The sequence below is a fragment of the Poecile atricapillus genome, chromosome 2 (assembly GCF_030490865.1).
Source record: "Poecile atricapillus isolate bPoeAtr1 chromosome 2, bPoeAtr1.hap1, whole genome shotgun sequence".
In the NCBI taxonomy this organism is placed as follows: domain Eukaryota; kingdom Metazoa; phylum Chordata; class Aves; order Passeriformes; family Paridae; genus Poecile; species Poecile atricapillus.
In genome coordinates, this window is record NC_081250.1 from 31,913,742 (window position 1) to 31,933,055 (window position 19,314).

General features: G+C 43.8%; 1 protein-coding gene across 2 annotated transcripts in view; it reads right to left on the bottom strand.

Moving 5' to 3' along the window:
- Positions 1 to 19,314, bottom strand: part of RAPGEF5 (Rap guanine nucleotide exchange factor 5) — a 157,471-nt gene that overhangs the window by 46,327 nt on the left and 91,830 nt on the right. The window contains exons 10-11 of one of the 2 annotated variants that reach the window (XM_058831236.1): positions 17,850 to 17,953; positions 17,419 to 17,507 (exon numbers count right to left, since the gene is read on the bottom strand). In XM_058831236.1, coding sequence (XP_058687219.1) covers positions 17,419 to 17,507; positions 17,850 to 17,953 — 193 coding nt within the window. The remainder of the gene's footprint in view (positions 1 to 17,418; positions 17,508 to 17,849; positions 17,954 to 19,314) is intronic. The other variant, XM_058831238.1, reaches the window with a different exon arrangement.

Consider the following 19,314-nt stretch of genomic DNA (forward strand, 5'->3'; position numbering starts at 1 on the left):
TCAATATCCTATTATTATAATATTGTATTAATTACGATAATACTATTAGCCCCAAAAGACTTTACTTCCAAATCCACTGTATTTGGACAACATCCAGTCCGGCAGATTATGACAGCTACAGAATAGTGACCAGAATACATTCCATGCTGGCACGTGACATGGATAAAGGACAGGTCAAATTACTCATGGCAGTGGCCCACCTAAATCTCTGCAGGTCAGGTACAATGCCTAAACTTCAGTGTGCAGCATCATCCCCTCATCTGCTGCTGACTGCTTTCCATACAACCAGAGGGACAGGTCCCTTAGGGATCAGAAATGTATGGATCCACACTGTGTATTTTTAAAAGTGTTTAGCAAGAAGCTTTGATCTATTATTTTCCCCCCTACAAAGCAGCAAGGGGAAATTTCTTTGTGCTTCAGCCCAAGGAAGAAGATATAAGGAGTATCTTGTTTGCCCCTGGGAGACAAATTATCATAAATATGCTAAGCAGTGCAAACTCCCCAACATGTGGCACTGGAGCATGTGCAGTAAACATCATAGCATCTCTTCAGGGAAGCCTAGCACGACAAAGCCTCCACTGGCAAATCGCTCCTGGCTTCTGTAGATTTGACAGAATTGTCTATAAAGGGAATGATGGCATTTTTGTCTGAGCAAAAACTGTTTAATTTGGTCCAAATCTCTGTACAAGATGGGAATGGCATGCACTAGACTAATGAACAGACCACACACTTCTTCCAGCACAGGAAAGGTTAAGTGCTGAGATATTTTTGGTGTATTGGGTCACACACACTAGGTTAGGGTCTTGCATACACAGCTGTGACCCACTGTCATGTAACCTCAGAAGCAGAGACTCACTTAACATCTTCTGACATATGGAGGCAGAAGGCCCAGCAAAGGAGCAGCATGGCTGTGATGTGTTAGAGGCTCTGCTGGGGACAGGGCAGAGGGGAGGGAGGAATACATCTTGCAAACCCCACAGGAGAGCCAGACAGACATACAGCAATGTCACTACTGTGGTGAAGGATGCCACCTCCAGCATTTTGCCCAGGGTGTACAATACTTCAGGCTGATGAGCAAACAATTCTCAGATAGCTCTGAAGTAACTTATTCAATATTTAACAACACACCTGTGACGCTCAGCAGAGGGGGGTGGCACGAGGGACATGACATCCAAGAGAACCCAAAAAACAAACAGGGCCATACTTGCATCTTGCATTTCCACACCTGTCTTCCCCTCCACTCCCCTTCCCCCACAGCTTCACAGTATAAAACCAGAACAATGAGCACCAGAGCACTCATAAAGCAGCTGCATTTTCCTTCCCCATTTGGTGAATGGTTTCCAAAAAAATCTGGTGCATTTCATGATGGTGGTGTTAGAATACATTGTTACACTAAGTGTAGAATTATTTAAAAGATACAGGTCTTTAAATTATGACCTGAAATTGTACTTGCTACACTGAGACACCCAAATCATTCCAGTGACAGGTTAACATGTAATTAAAGACAGCTTTAATGCTTATTATTATTACAACTTAATGGAAGACAGCAATAAAAAAAATGCCTTGCACGTAGTCTGCATATGTATTAAGAACATCTAAAAACTTCAAACAATTGTGTTTGTCATTACAACCCTGTGCTGACAGCTGAATGGAAGCAATCACAAAGGTTCTTGCTTGCACTGTGTAAAGATCATACAGGGGTAAGACATGAGGAACAGATATTATTCAGAGTTCAGCTCTTTGTAAATATTAAAACACCTGCACAGGCACATTTTCCTGTGTCAGCTGAACTGTGTTTGTGTGAAATTTGGCTGATTGCAATACACAGCATCTTAGTGCTACACTTTTAAGATAGAAGACCCCTATTTTGATTATTCTCAAACTATTTACATTCATTGGGGAGTTCAGCATTAGATCCTTGGTTCAATTGTACGGTAATTACTCAGGGCTTTTTATTTGATGGCCTTGCTTATTTCAGTTAAATTAAGTGTAAATACTAAGCAATTATAGAAGAAAGCACAATGGGATAATTTTCTAAAGGGTTATATTCACTTTTACCATTATTTCAGATTTTTAGTGCTATTTATTGATTTATTCACAAAAAAGAAATAGATGCAAAACACTGCTCTCAGATAGGCATAACTTTGGACTGGTATAGTATCTTTCTTTTCCAAGTCTTTTGACATACTTTGGTTTTCATGCACACACTGGAAAGTATCTAATGAAGGAGATGCATTTCATATTTAATGGAAAGTCTTCAATTTTTAGCCGTTCACCAAGACAGCTGTCTCCTGGACTTCACAGGGCACAGAGGAATCTCCTTGACTAAGAGGTAAACCCCACCCTTCTGCACAAGCACACACGAATCTGACCCAACGTTAAGGAAAAAGGTAAAAACCACAATAACAGATAACATAATGATATAATATAATATATATAATATAATAACATAATAATAGCAGATAAGCCACTGTATTAAACGGTGTCTCTTGGATCACCTTCTCTATGGCTGTGTTTCACCATTACAGCACCTGGCTCTGACTAGTGCTGGCTGTCACCTTGCATTTCTATAGCACTTTTAGGCCATGAATGAAGCATAAAAGAGCACGGTTTTCATAAAATGCACTTTATTTTGCCAGTATATAGAGAGAAGGAGGCAGGTATGGCTCAGGAGAGGGGGGAGGTACCTGCCAAAGCTGAGTTCACAAGCCACTGTCCCATGCAGACAGCACCAGTGCTCTTGGCTAACACCATCAAAGGTGAGTCAGATGGCGATCCCTCTGCAAATTGCCTCTGCCTATCAGTTTTTCAAACCCTCTTCAAATTAAATAGGCTAACAGCATAATTACTCCTTTTTTTTTTTTATTAAACCGATTTGCTTCTTCAATTAGTCATTACAGGCAATTATAAAAAATTATATTTTCTTACTAAGAAGCAGTATACTTTCTGTTTCACCACTGCTTAGCCCATGGGAAATCATCAATTATGTGATGAAAGTCTCAGACTGCTATCACTTTTCCATGGCTGCAGCCTGGTAAACACTTCTGCTAGGTGTAACACTTCCTACAGTCCTTACAAAATAGTGAGCATATATTTATTGTTCTTAAAGAGCCTGTCAGAGAAGGTAGCAAAGCATCTGAAAGGAAGACTCTGAGGATTACATACCGTCCTTCAGCTAGATGAATACTTCATGTATAAGAACATATATTTTAAAGCGATTTTCCATATCAGTTTTTGGAAACACATCACCGATTACAGTAAACACACAGGAGATGGAATTAATTCCATTAGGAGCTGCTGTTTCTGAAGAAAGCCCACATCCCAGAAGGACAATGAACTACGATATGCAAGCTCATTTAATCACTGTATCCAATTACAAGGAGGAATAAATCATCACACACATGCCTATGTCTGAATTTTAAAAGGTAAATAGATCATGAATAGTCAAGCCAAATGCTGTAAATCTCTGGATTCACAGATTAGCAGAGGAAGTGGTGCATTCATTTTCCACTTGAAATTGTTTGTTCCATTTGCAGCTGACATTCTCTGCAGTGAGAGGACACAAAACTCTGACATTCACCTCAGTAGAGTTTGTGTAAGGTCTGACAACAGATTTTCCTGGTCTCTCTGCCCTGATGCAAACCCAGGACTCCCCTGAGTCACAGGAGGTCAGAAGAGGAGCTGGATTTCTTCCAAACACAACAAATTGCAGCACTTTGGACAACTGCTCCTACCCTTTGCTGTAAACTCCCTCATCCTGGACCTACATGACCATACACTCCGATCATACACTGCAGCAAGATCCGAATCTTCTCCATTTGTCAAGAAAACCCAGTACAGCAGTTTCTTGCAAAGCTGATGGCATTTTCATGTTTTCCAGATGCTTTTAGAAAAGTTGTATCAAATATTTATTGTTCTTTGTAATCAAGAACATAGTTGTAACTTCCCAAATTACATCTTACTAACCTTGACTCCCTGAACAAATTTCCTATCTGTTAAACTGTGATGTAACATCAAATGTCCTATGGCCCATTTGCATGTCAAAACCCTCATCCCAGAAGGGAGATTATATTCTCATTAATAATATCATGATCTGTACTCACACATCAAAGAAAAAAACCTGCTCAAAGTATTTACATAAGCTGCACAAGCAGCCCATGACATATTTGCTGGAGAGATCAGCCATCATGCTGGAGACTGTAACAAGATTTCCCTCAAGCCAGTGATACTACACACACCTCAGGAAAGTGCCTCCTTTGCAATGGGAGAAGGCCAGTTTCAGCTTCCCTACAGGTTTAGACATTGCTTGTCCAACATGAGCCAGTTTCCCAACTGGTCACATTCCAAAAATCTTGTGTGTGCTTTGGGGCTTCTGCCCACAGCAAACCTGGGAGGTCCCATGATGGCAGTGGCTCCCCAGGGTGTCACACTGCCCTGGGGAAGGGCTCTGTGCCCATCAGCAGCCTGATGGAGCCTCCAAGGTGTTCACAAGCTGCTGTGGCCTAGGAGCCCCATGGAGAGCAAGGAGGGAACAGGCAGTGTCCCTTTGCTTCTCTGGCCCTGCTCCAGTGACATCCAGGGGAGAGGACAGTGAGGAGCCCGCAGCTGAAGTGGAAGTGAGGAGGCATTTTGAGGAAAGTGGGATGCATGCTTGTGCCGAATTGCCAACTCATCCTGTTGGAGCCTCCCTGCCACTGCTTGATGGCATATACCAGGATGGAAATTTTCCACCTGCCTGTTACAGAGTTAACTCTACAGCCACAGGGACAGTGATCATCTACAGACAGTCAGAGGAGAAGCTGTAGTCACCTTAATAGGCAAAATGTTTACATTTTCCCATTTGGTGGTTTTTACTTTGGGGCAATGCTACATGGCCACTGCTGCTTTAAGGCTTTGAATGAAAACCCTTTGACAATAGGGATCTGACAAATGCTATTTGTTTGTGGTTGTTTTTCACTGTCGTTTGTTTGCTTCCAGCTTGTGGCTGTGCATCCCCCATGATGTTACTAACAGTATCAACAAACAAAATCCCATGGACAAGGCTCCTATGGGGCAGGGAATGCAATTCAACAAGGGTTTCATTATTGTATTGATGCCGGGACTCTGAATTCATGGCTGGGAAAGAACAAAACCAGGATCTGGCTTTCTGGTTTTAACTGCAGTGATTCCTACAGAGAGGTCAACTAGCCCTAAATTCCAAGAAATGGATGTGAAGGGGGTTAAAGAAAGGCAGCTTGTGGAATTGGCAGAGCATTGTGGGCGTGAAAGGTGGAGGGATAATGGCAGAAGGAGGATGCAGGGTGTAGAAAAAGGGAAAAAGGAAAAAAATGAAAAGCAATAAAATGTGAGGTATAAAAGCTTCCAGCAGTCCCAAGTCAGACAGCATGATTTCTCCATGATTACATCTCTCATTCTGGCAGTTTATATCTCCATCAAAACTCAAGTTCAAGCAAAGGAATAAAATTCCAATTCATGCCAAATGCCATTGCAAGAAAACCAAAGTTTTTTATTTTTAGTTTCCATCAAAATTAGGTGCATCAGTGCTGCCACTTTATTTACATTCATCTATTCTCCCCAAACCCTCACCTCAAAATTAATGTTTTTGCACTCAGTGTCCTTGCAGCCATCACATTTTCACATGAGAGAGAGAGTACAATCTTGGTTTTAGAAGGACCTCACAAGCTTTTCTGAACTAAGACAAGGTCATCTTATGATCACAGCCTGGCTTGGGAGATAGTAGTGTGAGCTGCTACAGCTCACATCAGTATTTTTCACCTGCTCTAAAAGATGGGACAAGTAATGTATTTTATTGCAGTAACTGATGCTATTCTGAAAAGCTCTTTCTGTCAGTGCCATCTATACTCCATGAGGGTAACTGACATCTCATGAAAAACCTTTGGCTGTCAAAGTGCTGTAATTCTACTCCTATTTTAATCTTTGAAAGGATCAAAATTGACTAAAAAAAAGCAGGACTGTCTCCAATGCCAACTACACAGACTCTCGTAAAAGGGGTTATACACCCCAAGTAATACCAAATTGGATCAAACCTTTCCCTCTAAAAAAAGCAACAGCAATTTTAAGCCTGCATTATGAGCTTACCAATTGCAGCTAATGCACAGAGCTTGGGAATTTATGCTCAGTGCATTCTGCTCCATTATCTCCTTTTTAGACAGGTCCCTCCTCTCTCACAGAAGTATTCTTACTATGACCATCTATTTCTACATCCAACAGCCAATCTTCTCCCTTGCCCACTAAAATCAAAACCTAGCAAAACATCACAAACCACAGCAGAACACCCTGCCTACCTCTTCCAGCACACAGCAAATCTGGCCTTTAGCAGCTGCTGTCTCATCTGCTCTTATTCTCCCTTTCCCTTGGACATGCTAGAGAAGGCAGCAGCCACTGTTAGGGCAGGGCAGAGCCTGGCTCTGCTGCACCTGGTAATCCAGAGTGAGCTGGCACCAGTTTGCCAACACCCCAGACTTTCTCAAGCAATTGAGTTTATTCAGCTACACAGCAAGCAGCGGCTGTAATGCAGCCCAGGGTTCCCAGCTATTAAGGGAGGTCTTAAGAGCCCGCAAAAAGCCCATTGGGAAATAGGAAGAAATCTATACCAATTAATGGTTCACAAATAGGTCTTGGGTTGTGGCTTTTTGTTCTTAATCTCCCCGGGTGACCTCTGAGCCCAGGGATTTACAGAAAGCAGCACAGAGGGAAAGAAAAGGACTGCATCAGTACATTGCACAACCATCAGCATGGGAGCATGACAGGGAGCTTGGTAAAGTAACAATAACTGTAGTTTGGCTATAGCCAAAACCAGACCCACTCTTGCTCACAAAAAGACCAAGGCTGCTACTTCCATAGTACTGTGAAACTGTTTGAACTTGGGGCATGTTAAGAAGGATTGCGGGGGAAGGAGGAATTAACAGCATGAGAGTAAATTTAGTTCACAAGAGGGAAAAAAGCCGCTTTGAAGAACAGATTTCTTTCAGATTCTTAATACACAACCTCAAAGCACAGGTCTGCAGTGAATCCATCCTTCCACCCTGTAGGCGGGGAATGAAGGCGCTCTTTATATTCCTCAGAAAATGTTAATCTCACAAAAAAATCATTGTATCTGAGCAACTTGGAGCACTGGAAACACTGGAATCCAAGCTCTGAAGACAGTGCATGAACTGTGTTCTTGGACTCAGAGATATAGCAAGCACGTCAAGATACAGTTTAATCTTTTCAACGTTCTTACATAAAAGTTTCCCCATTCCGTAAAAGCTTTTCTCAAAAAAAAAAAAAAAAAAAATCTGAAAATCTGAAAATCTGAATTTCAGAGCACCATCTCTGACTTTTATATCATTGCATATTCTGCCTTTGGGAAGGAATGCTTTGCTGTATCCTGAGAACAAGGTTCCAACTCAACAACCATTGCAGTAAGTGCTAATAGCAACACAGGAGCCATTAGTGTACAAATGCCTGCTCAGGTCAGCAGCTGGGGAATCTCCACGTGATCGAAGAAGAGCACCCGGATGACAGTGCCCAGCTTTTCAACAACTTGCAGACCAGGGTTTGATAGTAAAAACCCTTAAGAAGGAAGAAAAGGAGTACAACACTAAGCGGTGAGAACGATAAATGAGGGGCCTGTGGTGAAGGGCCCCATGTTTGGTGTTCCTGAAGGACAAGGTGGTCTGTGGCTCCTGCTGAATGAACAGGATGTGTGGACACTTTACAAGAAGCAGCAACACTGATATTTCATTTTTACAGTTCCAGTTCCTACTCTCACAGCTAACTGACCTGCCAGCCCACACACCATCTGTTGCTATTCCTCTTACTCTAGTCTCTTAAAAATCAGGCCCCACTTTTCATCTACTACAAACAGCACTTTTTAGATAATTGTACATATTTTATAGTCAGCTTCAGTAAGCCACATTCTGGGAAAACAGGAAGCAGGGCTGTATCTGGGGGCTGAGAGGATTTAGAAAGCCGTGTCATCTCTGTAGTAGAGGTTATCCTCTCCCTTCATGTTCTTGGTGGTTTGATAAATTTCTGCAGAGGAATGGATCTCTAGTAGACAGAAGTCAGCAAGTGATACCACGGTTTTGATTAATTTCAGAATTTGCCTATGATTTTTTGCTAAGCTGATGTTGACTTGTTTTTGTTTTGGTGTTCTTATGGCTCACTAGACTATGACATTAGTTGCAACAGAAGATACCTGGCCTGCTTCATCTCCAGACCTGCAGCTGTGGAACTGACCTAACCTCCTGTGTAGCATTTGAGCCAGACAGGGAGTCAGCCTAAGTGGTTGGTGTATATCTAGGATGACAGGTCTCTTGATGAGAGAGATTTCTTTGGCGTGACCCCTGTGCAGTGGCTCAGTTTTCCCCTGCGACTTTGTGGCCCTCTGTTCAAACCTTCTGACCTGGGAACACGAGATATTTCTGCTACATTTGACACTGACCCAGCCACACTCAAGTGATTAGAAAAGGATTCTAATCTAAGGACTAAGGTAAAAACTAAGAAGCAACATCTGCTATTCTTTTTACCACTAAAATACAAGAATTTTTATCCCTTCCATACACTTCTTGGCTTAGCACCACCAGACATTAAGGAATTATCAAAACTATCCTGGAAAAAGTAGAATTCTCTTCAAATATACAAACATGTCTCTTTATGATCTCAGCTACTTAATGCATAATATATATTTATATATATATATGATGATAAATAATTATAATATATATATAATACTTACTCCACTGATTTGATAATTATAGCACCTAGACTTTGAATGTTATGAAGACAAAAGGGATGTTACAAATAACTGATTAAATATCTTTGGGGCTACATTTCCAGCAACCTTACCAAATTCCCAGTCATAATATCATATCTTCCAGGTACCTCATCAAAATGCTTATATCACCCAAGCTTATTTTGCAGTACAACAAATGAACATTTTCTGCCTTTTCTGACTTAAAAGCCTTTCCCACTGTCAAAAGAAAATTACTTTTACCTCTAAAAATGTACTCCTGATAGACCTACACTTCCCAATTCTTTTCTGCTTAAACAACTAAGATCATCAAAAACCCTGATATTGTCTACAGTGCACATCTTCATAATAAATGGTTTCACACTAGGCTTTCATGACAGCTCCTTATCACTTTCTCACATAGCAAAAGGCGACAACTGGCAATAATGAATAACTGAATTACAGGAAAAAGCCTGAGAAACTGAGAATACTATGATCCAATTGGCTGTCATATACAATGGGTAGCTTTTTCTTCTGTAAATTTGACTCGAACACAGAACATTAAACACTTGAGGCTCTACCAGGTATTCTTGCATTTAGCACAAAAATAATGTATTTAGGTTCCTGCAGTGCACAAAGTGCTCCTGGGCACACTGAAACCATGTATTTTTCTGATGGCTACCTCAGTTACTTTCTCTCCCTGAAAGGGTCTGACTTGCTAAGTGTACCCACAACATAAAAGTATTTGCAGTAATGAACTGAAAAAATACCATCTGTATCTACAAAGAGAGTACTGATCAAGAATAAGAGTGTTTATCATTCCCCATGTTGATTCTAGTTTCCCAGTCACTGGATACAATGGTGGGACAATTCAGGAGCAGCATTCCCAGACTCTGCCTTTCCAAAAGTTTGCCCAAACAAGTTTTAGTGCCCAAGTGCAAATAAACCCTTTTCAGGCTCCAAGTCCTCATTCCTCAGAAAAAACTGTCTGAGCTGCTGACACAAGGGAGCATCTTAGACATATTCCCCTCATTGGCATGTCCCATTATCTTCAGCACCGTGGCATGTGACACACTGTCTGCCTGTAGTGAATCCCAGACATGCTACTCCTTCTGCAAACTGATTCAGCTCACTGCTCTGACAGAAAATAATCCTATCAAAAGGGGGAAAAAATTATTTCCTATGAGGATACCTAAATCTGCTTGGCACGAGGTCAAGCCAAGTACAGCAGAGGAGATGGGATAGCATGGCAATGTACAGGTGCACAGCTAGAGGATGTCAGACCTTCACTGTGGCTGCTGGCAGCCTTGGTCCCAGCTTCATGCTACCCAAAGCTACTGCTTCTCTTGGCCCAGCTTCAGCTGCCACCATGCCATTTGCAAAGCCATTCAGCAGAAAATGCTGCTGCCACTCTGCTGCCAGCTGAACTGACAACTCACTCAGTTGTCCCACCTATCTTATTATAATCTTAGATTCTGATTAATTCTTTCCAAACTGCAACATGTTGCATGCAAGATGCTGGGTCAGAGCAAAGATCCCCATAAAAAGAACCAGAACTTTGACCGAGGATGCCCAACAGAATAAAAAAATAACTCAGAGAAAGATAAATACACAGTTATCATTCTCAGACACACCCTCCTATCTTCCAGCAACAGGCACTGTAGACTTTCCAAATGGGAAGTTCTATTGACATCACTGCAGTGATGGAGTTTTTGCCAGGATTTCACCTAGTTTGTTTTTAAACCCTTCCAAATTTTGGCTTCCACAGAATACTCACAACAATGAATTTCACAGTTTAGCTGTGCATTATACCAGAAACCCACTTCTCTTTATTAGTTATAAATCAAATAATTTCACTGTGTGGCAAAACACTTGCCTCATTATGAGAAACAATGAACTATCTCACCTTCCCCACACTATTAATAGTCCTGTAGATCACCATATACCTCCTTTACCAAAGTTGCCTTCCTACAATAACCAGACCTAGACTATTTACTCTTAGATGTATTTAATCTATAATTCTAATCACCCTTGATGCCCTTTACTGCAATTTTCAACCTGAGCTGGGGAAGAAGAAGGAATCACATTTTACATTCCTTATTTCACAGTTACACAATGGTATAACTATAGCTCTTGCTTGGCTTTTTTCCTAATTAGCCTAAATACCACTTGCCTTTTTGACCAATGCTGATCAAAAATTTCCAAGAACTATCCCCACTACCTCCATAGACCTATTTTCTGCATGATAATAGTCAAGTCAGCACCCTGCTGAATATGTATAATAAGAATTTTCTCTTCTTCATGGTAGAAAAAACACATTACTTTGCATTTTTCAAACTTGGATCCCATCTGCAATTTTATCATGCAGTCACACAGTTTTTTATTCCTTTCATCTTTCTGCAGCCATAGGGCTGGTTCCAGGCTGCTCCCAACTTATTTTCCCACCCCTACACTGCCTCATTCTTACCATCTTCATGAGACTAATTTTGAGTTGGATTGGCTTCCTGATGGAACACAGCAGCTCAGACAGTCAGATGTGGGGATAATAGGGTGTACAGGAATAGAATTTTTCATAGCCACAAAAGGTGAAACTATGGTTTTATTTATCAGGGGACCCTCAACCATTTAATAATACCAGAACATGCTGTTACCTCAGATTTCATCCCACACTCAGCAGAACCCAGTCTTCAATAATGAATTCTCCCCATTTTAAACACAATTTATTCCTACCTTTGGTTTCCTCTCTAAGTAATCATCAGTCCTGAAAAACATCTCATTCCTGATCAAAACAATCTTTAAATTTCTTTCAGGATTTTTGGCAAGGGACTTTATCAAAAGCATTTTGAAAACATGAGTATAAGATACAGGCACACCAGATCATTTATAGACTCATGCTCTTTCAAACCTTTAACAGCTCTACAGGACGCACAAGATCTGAATTGTCTGCAAAAAATACCCCCCACATTTCCTGCTTCTCAGTATTGTTTCTGTATGAATTTCTTCCTTCTGCATGTACCCTACTGCCACCCAATTTCCCAGCAGAAATTCATAACTTCATGCTGAAATTTTGCATTTAGTCATACTCCTGCAAGCAAGTCCAACTGCTAAAGACACCAGTCCTTCTCTCCTGCTGTCCTCACCTGCACACCTCTCACTCCCTGCCACCCTCTCCCTGAGTCAGGGCGGCAAACTTTGTGTCACTGACAGATTAAGTGTATCAAGAGACTTATCCATCTTAATTTAGTAAGTTTAGTAGGTTAGTTTAGTCATCCATAAAAATTCAGTATTTCCTAGGTTAGTATCAACTAGGACCAGCTCCCTACTTTGGTGGGCTACAGAATCACACGACTTACTGTATCAGCACACGGGTACCAGTGGCTGGGAAAGGCTGAGCTGCTGCTTTTGACTACAGCAGCAGTTCATGCTAGAATAATGTATTGATAAAATGACAACCTTATTACTTAGATGTTCCCCAAATAGAACTATTTCTTTTAATTGGTATCACATTTTCCACCTTCCTCTGCCACTCAAGCTGCTTTATATGATAGATTACACACCACTGTTAGCAGTTCAGCAATTTCATATCAGAGTTCCTTTGGAAGTCTTCGGGGAGTAACATCTGATCCTGGTGATTTGTTACTATTCATTTTATTGATTTATTCTAAACCTACTTCTACTGACAGTCTAATTTGGAGATAGCTTAGACTCACATACACTGCATAAAGCAATGGTCGTCTGCATGAGCCTCCCCAGGTTCTCTCATATTGAACACTGATATATATTCATATTTTTTAACGTTTCTGTTATTCTTACACTGATGTGCTTTCTTAAACTCTTATTCCCCTCCTATGGGCATGGCAGTAATATGCATTTAGTCCACTTATTTTACCAAATTTTCAGAGAAAAGTTTACAAAATCCCTCAAAATTATGACTGACAACATTTCATTATGAAGGACTCTTAAGAGGAAGGGTTAGCAGGCATTTATTCTCTCCATCCTAAAGCCTGGAAGGTAGTATCACAGCGTGTTGGGCAGGTATTTATTCTCGTTGACATCAGTCCACATGCATCAGACACACTTACACTGACTGTGTGGCAGTCACAGGAGTACATTTTTCAACACCTTTTAATCATCAGTGAAAAGCACAGTGAGCAAAAAAACCTAATAACCTCCTTCATTACTAAGAAAAAAAATATCAAAAAGCAACCAGACCTCTTTTTCTTGGAATATTTATTAAAGAAAAGACAATCTAGAAAAGGCAGAACTGTATCCCTTTTTCACAACTTCATTTAGCAGCTGACTACAGTCAGTTCATGCCAGATTGTACCATTCTCCTCCAAGGTCTTGTACAGTTCTGCAGAGGGTGCCACTGCCCAAAAGCACAGCAGTGTCATTGGTGAAGTGTAGAAACAGAATGTGCTAAACAAAAGTAACTCTTACTGCACAGGACTTCTAGGACAAATAGACATGGTCTGAAGGCCCCTCTGAGGTGGCATGTTACAATCCTAAAGGTCAAACTGCTTCTCTGTGACAGGGGAGAGTTACCACCAATCCAAGGACTGTGCACAGTCCCAGATAAGGTGACATAGCATGGTACAAAGGTCTTTACTCCTTTCTCTTCCTACTACAAAGTAGTCCAGATCATACTTACACTTTTCTGCCTCTCTTTAAGCTATGTCATGAGGATTCGTCCACTTTTTCTGCCCCTTTAATCTTTTTCCAGGTCCTTCATCATTTGCCAACCCAGCTTCTGCAACAGTCTAACAAAACTGTCATGCCTCCCCCGTGTCACAATCCCTTTCACCCAGTCCACTACAAAGATACATTATTTAATACTGACACCACCATGTTGATCCAAGTCGTACCATTCCACATTTATTTCCTTTCTCCAGATCACTTTCCCTCTGCCTCTTACTCTAAAAGGCCTTCAGAAATGAATCTCTTCTCTATTCATTCCCTAAAATGAATCCCATGGTAGGGAGGTAAAAGACATGTGGTGTCAGCAGATGTAATGGGGGAGATTATGTTCTGCTTCAGCAATGTTCTGATTAAGCTGCCTGAGAGAAGTGACCCAATGGCCTGAAGGAAATGGTCTGAGGATCCAGGCATCCTCCTGTAGCAATGGATGTGATGATCACTACGTCATTCCAGAGGCTGCCAAATGTTGAATGTAACCATCACAAAGCAAGACAGTATGTTTGAACAGAGACCAGCTGGAGGAAACTCCAAAGATGACATCAGGATAATATCTAGAGAAGGAAATGCTGCTAACATCCAAGAAATAAAGACTTTACATAAAAGAACAATATTCTGAAATAAATGGTCTAGTCAATGGGAAAGAATTAGAGATCCTGAGATACTAAAATTTGGCCTCTTGGAGATTACTTGTCCAAATCCCCACTCTTGAAGAGGATTAGCCCAGGAGGCGTGTCTTGCGTCTTCCGCCTAGATGCTGACATATTGGAAGCGTATCTCTCTATTCAGTTCTTAAAACCTCAAATTGCACTCTACAATGCACCCTCAGCAGACATTCCCCAGTGATTCCAGCCACCTTTGAGACGATTCAGAAAAGCTCCTTGTTACAGAAATTTAAAATTTTCATCCATCCCATGGTAGGAAACAGGAACAGTCTTCTTGGGGATTGGTACCTCACAGTTTACAGCACCTCAGCGAGATGAAAACTTCCTCCCTTTGAGATGGAAGGCTGGCAAGCCTTTCCTAGTGGGAAGCCCAAATTTAAGGTGATGTCCCAAGAACTCACCTATACTCCCTGACACAGTCATCACAAAAATCCCTGTCATTAAACAGTTCCTAAGTTAAGCCTAAAGAGTCTTGCAAACCTCAGGCTTTCCAGACATCCTGCCTATGGAAGTCACCAGAGCAATAGACTAGTCTAGCTTTGCAGATTGCAGGTCCTCTTCAGGCATCCTCAGTTGCTAAAACAGTGTTCTTTTATGTCACTGGCACCAAGATAACTCTTCAGATTGGGTCCCCACCTGCTTATTACAGCAGAGTTTATTAAGTTGAGTGCTTAAGGTGTTTTGCTGCAGGTTTAACAGCAGCTGAAGGAAGCCTTTGAGACTGGGCTGGACACAAGTAAAAATTTTCCATACCAGCCCCAAAAGTTGCTTTACGCTCTCGGGTGCAAGCAGTGTCTGCTGACTTGGGCTAGAAAATGGAGAATGGCTGGGAGCAATTCATGGCACATCATTCAGCCACACCGGGGTTTATAAAAGGCAGTGTTCCATGACCACGCCAGCCCCGGGATAGCAGATATCTGTTAACAACCACAGAGGGCTGTAGTTATGATTTGGTATATAAAAGGGTGGGAATGAAAACATGCAGAGCATCCCTCCTTGGGAAGCAGTACAAAGGGTCAAACAAAACAACAGCTCCCTGTGCACCACCGAATGTAAGAACAGCCCTTTCTCATGTTCTTTACAGACACAAATAAGGAAACTGCATTGGGGGCTGCAGGGAAAGCAAGAGGCCATGGAGTCATCCTGGAACTGACAAACAGACAGCAGGAGCAGCAGCTGGGTACAACATCATCCTTTCATGTTCTGCGAAGCTATGCCTGCTAAAACACAAGCCTGCGGGGCTCTGCAACTCGATCATTCTCTGAGATGGGCCAGATTGGAACTAGAAAAAAATACAAAACCCAAGCACCCAAACGGCAGAAGGATGCCTTCAGGTACACACACAAAGCTGTACATATGCACAGTCAACATCCCATACTTCCTCATGCCAAAGGCAACTGAGTCTGCAGAACAAGCTGGTAAAACACATTATGGGGCACCCCCTCATAAACCAGTGGGAAACACAACTCCTAAAGTCTTTCATTTTGATTAAGTTCTGTATTACCAGATTGATAAAATCAGAAGAAAATGGAACTATAGGAACTGTAGGAACTACCCTGGGGGAGTGGAAGGCTGCTGGGCAAGGTTTAGCACACATCTTTGTGATGGCAAAAAACTGAAGGCACAGCTACTTTGTTCTGTCCCCGGGATCCAGTTAACCCTGGCTACAGGGCAGAGCCTAATTGTTTCTTTCCAAAGGAGTTAGGATAAGGCAGAGGTGAGGGGAAGCTAATCAACCTTTAAATACTTTACCATCTGCTAACAACCAAGTACCTAGTGGTTTAACATTTGCTTTGAGGACAGTTTACCAGACCCTCTGTGGAACAAAAAGACCAGGCTTAGGAACAGCCTCTCTGTGATGTGAGGGAGAGAGAGCAAAGAGATTTAAAAAAAAAAAGGTGGTACATGGGAGGATGTATACAGCATCTAACGTTTTACATAAGGAGTGCTTTGTATTTACAAACACCAAAGTATAATACCTATCACTACTGAAAGTATCATTGTTTTCCAGCAAGATTGTGAGCTTATAAAATAAGATGAAGCAGAATATAAAGTCTGGCAGCTGATGTTCCCAAATCTGTGTGACAAACATTAATGAGAAAACTTATTCTGGATCCAATATTTGACCTTAAAAGGCCAAGGAAGGATCCTCACTACATTGCCTATGAACTGGTTCAAGTAAATTACACCCATAACTAGCCTAATGCATCTGTGGAAGGAAAACAACCATAGCCTCTCTCTGCACTAAATATTAATGTCTAGGCAGACAAAAGCAGCACTAGGAACACTGTAATAATATCACTGACAGACACTGTGTTTCTTTGGGGCATTGACACATCAGCACTAGGAGCATGCCTATTGTCCCACATTAAACTAATGACTTGTTCTGAGATATTCCCCTGGGAATCACAGATGTTATTTATATTTTAAGACATTTAAAGGGATTAAAGTGTGTTTATTCTCAGTAATCTCATTTGTAGAGAAAGATATATACAGGCATCAGGAGTATGCGTTTTAACCCTATTGGGGATGACCCTATTGGGGATGGCTCTGGCAGCCACCTACCACTCTTCAGCAGTCAGGACCGCCAAAAGTCTCACCAGCCTGGCTTCTTCCATTAAAAGTATCTATGAATTGCAGGTTACAGGCACTTGTGATAAACTACTTCACGAGCTCTTGGTGACAGCAAGCTGTGTATATAGCCAAGAGATCCAGCTGGAAATTAAACTGCATGTCAAGTAGCCTGATTCATATAAAATTGCCCTAGGCTGGAATGAAATATCTCTGGTAGAAGACAAACAAGTAGAGCACTGGGCGATACGGTGTGCTCTGGGCTATGAGGAAATTTATAAGCCATTTTTGTGAAACAGACGTGCCAAAGTGCTGAGGTGGTGGCAAAACGAGTAGCTGACCAGGAGGTGAGGTGCGCTGCAAGCATCCGGATGGGTACAGGAGCAGCTGCAGGCTACGAGGGCTGGCAGCCCTGTCTGCAGAGAGAGGTGCTGTACAAAGCCCGCCGCAGCCTGCGCTACCCCGGCGGCAGCCAAAGCCGAGGGGAACCCTCTTCAAGTTGCTGCCGAGCGGCTCCGCTACGGCCGGCGCTCCTGCCCCGGGGCCGGTGCCGCTCCGACACCTCCCGGCTGCCGCTCCACGTTCGGGGATTCCTCCCCGCACCGCCCCGGCTGCACGCCCGGCTGGCAGCGCCTTTCGGCCGGGAGTGTCCGGGAGCGATCCCCGCGCCGCTCCGCCCTGCCGGCACCGGCACCGGCACCTCTCCCCATCCCCGGCCACCGCCGCCTCCCCGCCAGGCTCGCTCCTTACCCGTCTCTTTGTCCTGCGCGGCTTCCAGGTGCAGGTCGCTGAGGAGATGCTCCAAAATCTTCTCCGGCGTCCCCGACACCACCACGTATCTGTCAGAAAGCAGAGAGTCCCCGGAGTCATCCTCGGTGGAGGACTGCGAGCGGCTGCTCCACTCATCCTCCTCGTCCTCCTCGTCGATGTACTTGAAGTAAGGCACGTCGAAGGTGGGCAGCGGCCGCTCCCCGCCGCGGCCGGCCAGCGCCTCGGGCACCCGCACCCTGCCGCTGCCCATGGCTCCCCGCTCCCTGCGCGCCGCCGCCCGGCCGCTAAGCTCCCCCCGCGGGGGCCATCGCCCTGCCGGGGCCGCGGGCCGCCGCCGCCGCCCCGCCCGCCGCCGCCGAGCCCGGCCCGGCCGGCCCAGCCCCGCACGCCCGGAGCCGCGGAAGCCTTACCTCCCGCGCCGCTCGGGGGCCGGGCTGCGTGACCACACCTTCCGCAGCACCAGCGCCGCGCCGGCCGCCTCCCGAGCCCGCTCGCCGCCGCCTCCATCGTCCGCCTTCCGTGCGCAGGGGAGAGACACAGAGAGCGCGGTCAGTGCCCGCAGGGCTCGGGGCTGGGGCTGCCATCCCGCCGCCCGGGGGGCCTAAGCTGGGGAGGGGGCTCTGTGCACCCCGGAACGGGCTCCCTTTGTGAGCGGCACTGGGCTCCGTGTGCTGGATTTTAATTTACAGAAGCCGGTGGGAGGGGGGCTTTGAATATGCGGGTTTCCGAGTCCCCAAGGTGATGGCTCGTTTAATTCCCAGACAGTCAAACAAAGCAGGGGACAGGTAACAATAGTCTGAAAGCGGCGAGCGCTCCCGAGCACGCCAGTAATAGAGAGGCAGAATACACCTCCTGTAAAGCTTCTCTCCTGTACTTCAATAAAGGCAATGAAAAGAGTGGGGCAGGCATGTAACGTGTGCCTCTGAGCATCTACTAAAATACTCCATGTACTGATCTCCCTTCTTCTCAGCAACTTTTTAACTTGAGAAACAAACACCCCCACAGAAAGTTCAGCCCAGTGACTGCCGTGTGCGGGAATCTTGGCCAAGCTGCGGTTTGTACTCCGACTTTCTCCCTCCCCGTTCCCTGAAGCTGAAGGGAGCTGAACCATCATCCATTTGTGCACACGCAGCCCACATCCCCAGCGCAGCCCAAGCCAGCTGACTGAGCAGTGCGGGAGATGAGGGCTTGCTGCTGACTGAGCAGGGCGCATTGAAACACGGCGGCTGCCGAAGAGCGGCACGCAGCCCCCTGCGAGATCCTCCCGGCAGATTCAGTCACCGGAGAGTGAGCCACACAAAAGAGGCAGCTGTTTCAATGCCAGTGCAGCCCAGTAGGTGCTGTTCCCCTAATTCTGACCCGGTTTAGTTATATTCTTCAGTATGACAAACGCACACATGAAGGCCACACATGTACCACTCAAAGAAGAGAAAACGGCATTTGTGCATCAAGTGTACCGTATCCAGCAGTGAAAAGGACTTTGAATGAAAAATTGCTGAGGAACAGACCTACCTAGGCAAAACAAGGGAGAGAAACCACTGTATGATTCCTCTTTCTATTATTTTATTTTTTATTCTAAGACCTCATGAATGCTATTTCTGGTTGTCACTGTGGTGCAGGCATGCCCAAAGATGCAACCCCTGCCCTGGAGAAGTTTTGTTTATCAGTAAAGAACATGTAGAATTGATCTATTAAATTTCTGCAAGGTCAGACATACAGGTACTGAGCCAATTAATGTCAGATATTCATTGTAACGCTCCCAGGAGACATTGCTGAGCAGCCGCGTTACAGGAATACTGATGCATAATTGTAATCTTCCATTTCACTGGCCGTGGTTTTGTGTTGCCTACACATTTGAAAAACTGCAATGAAAGA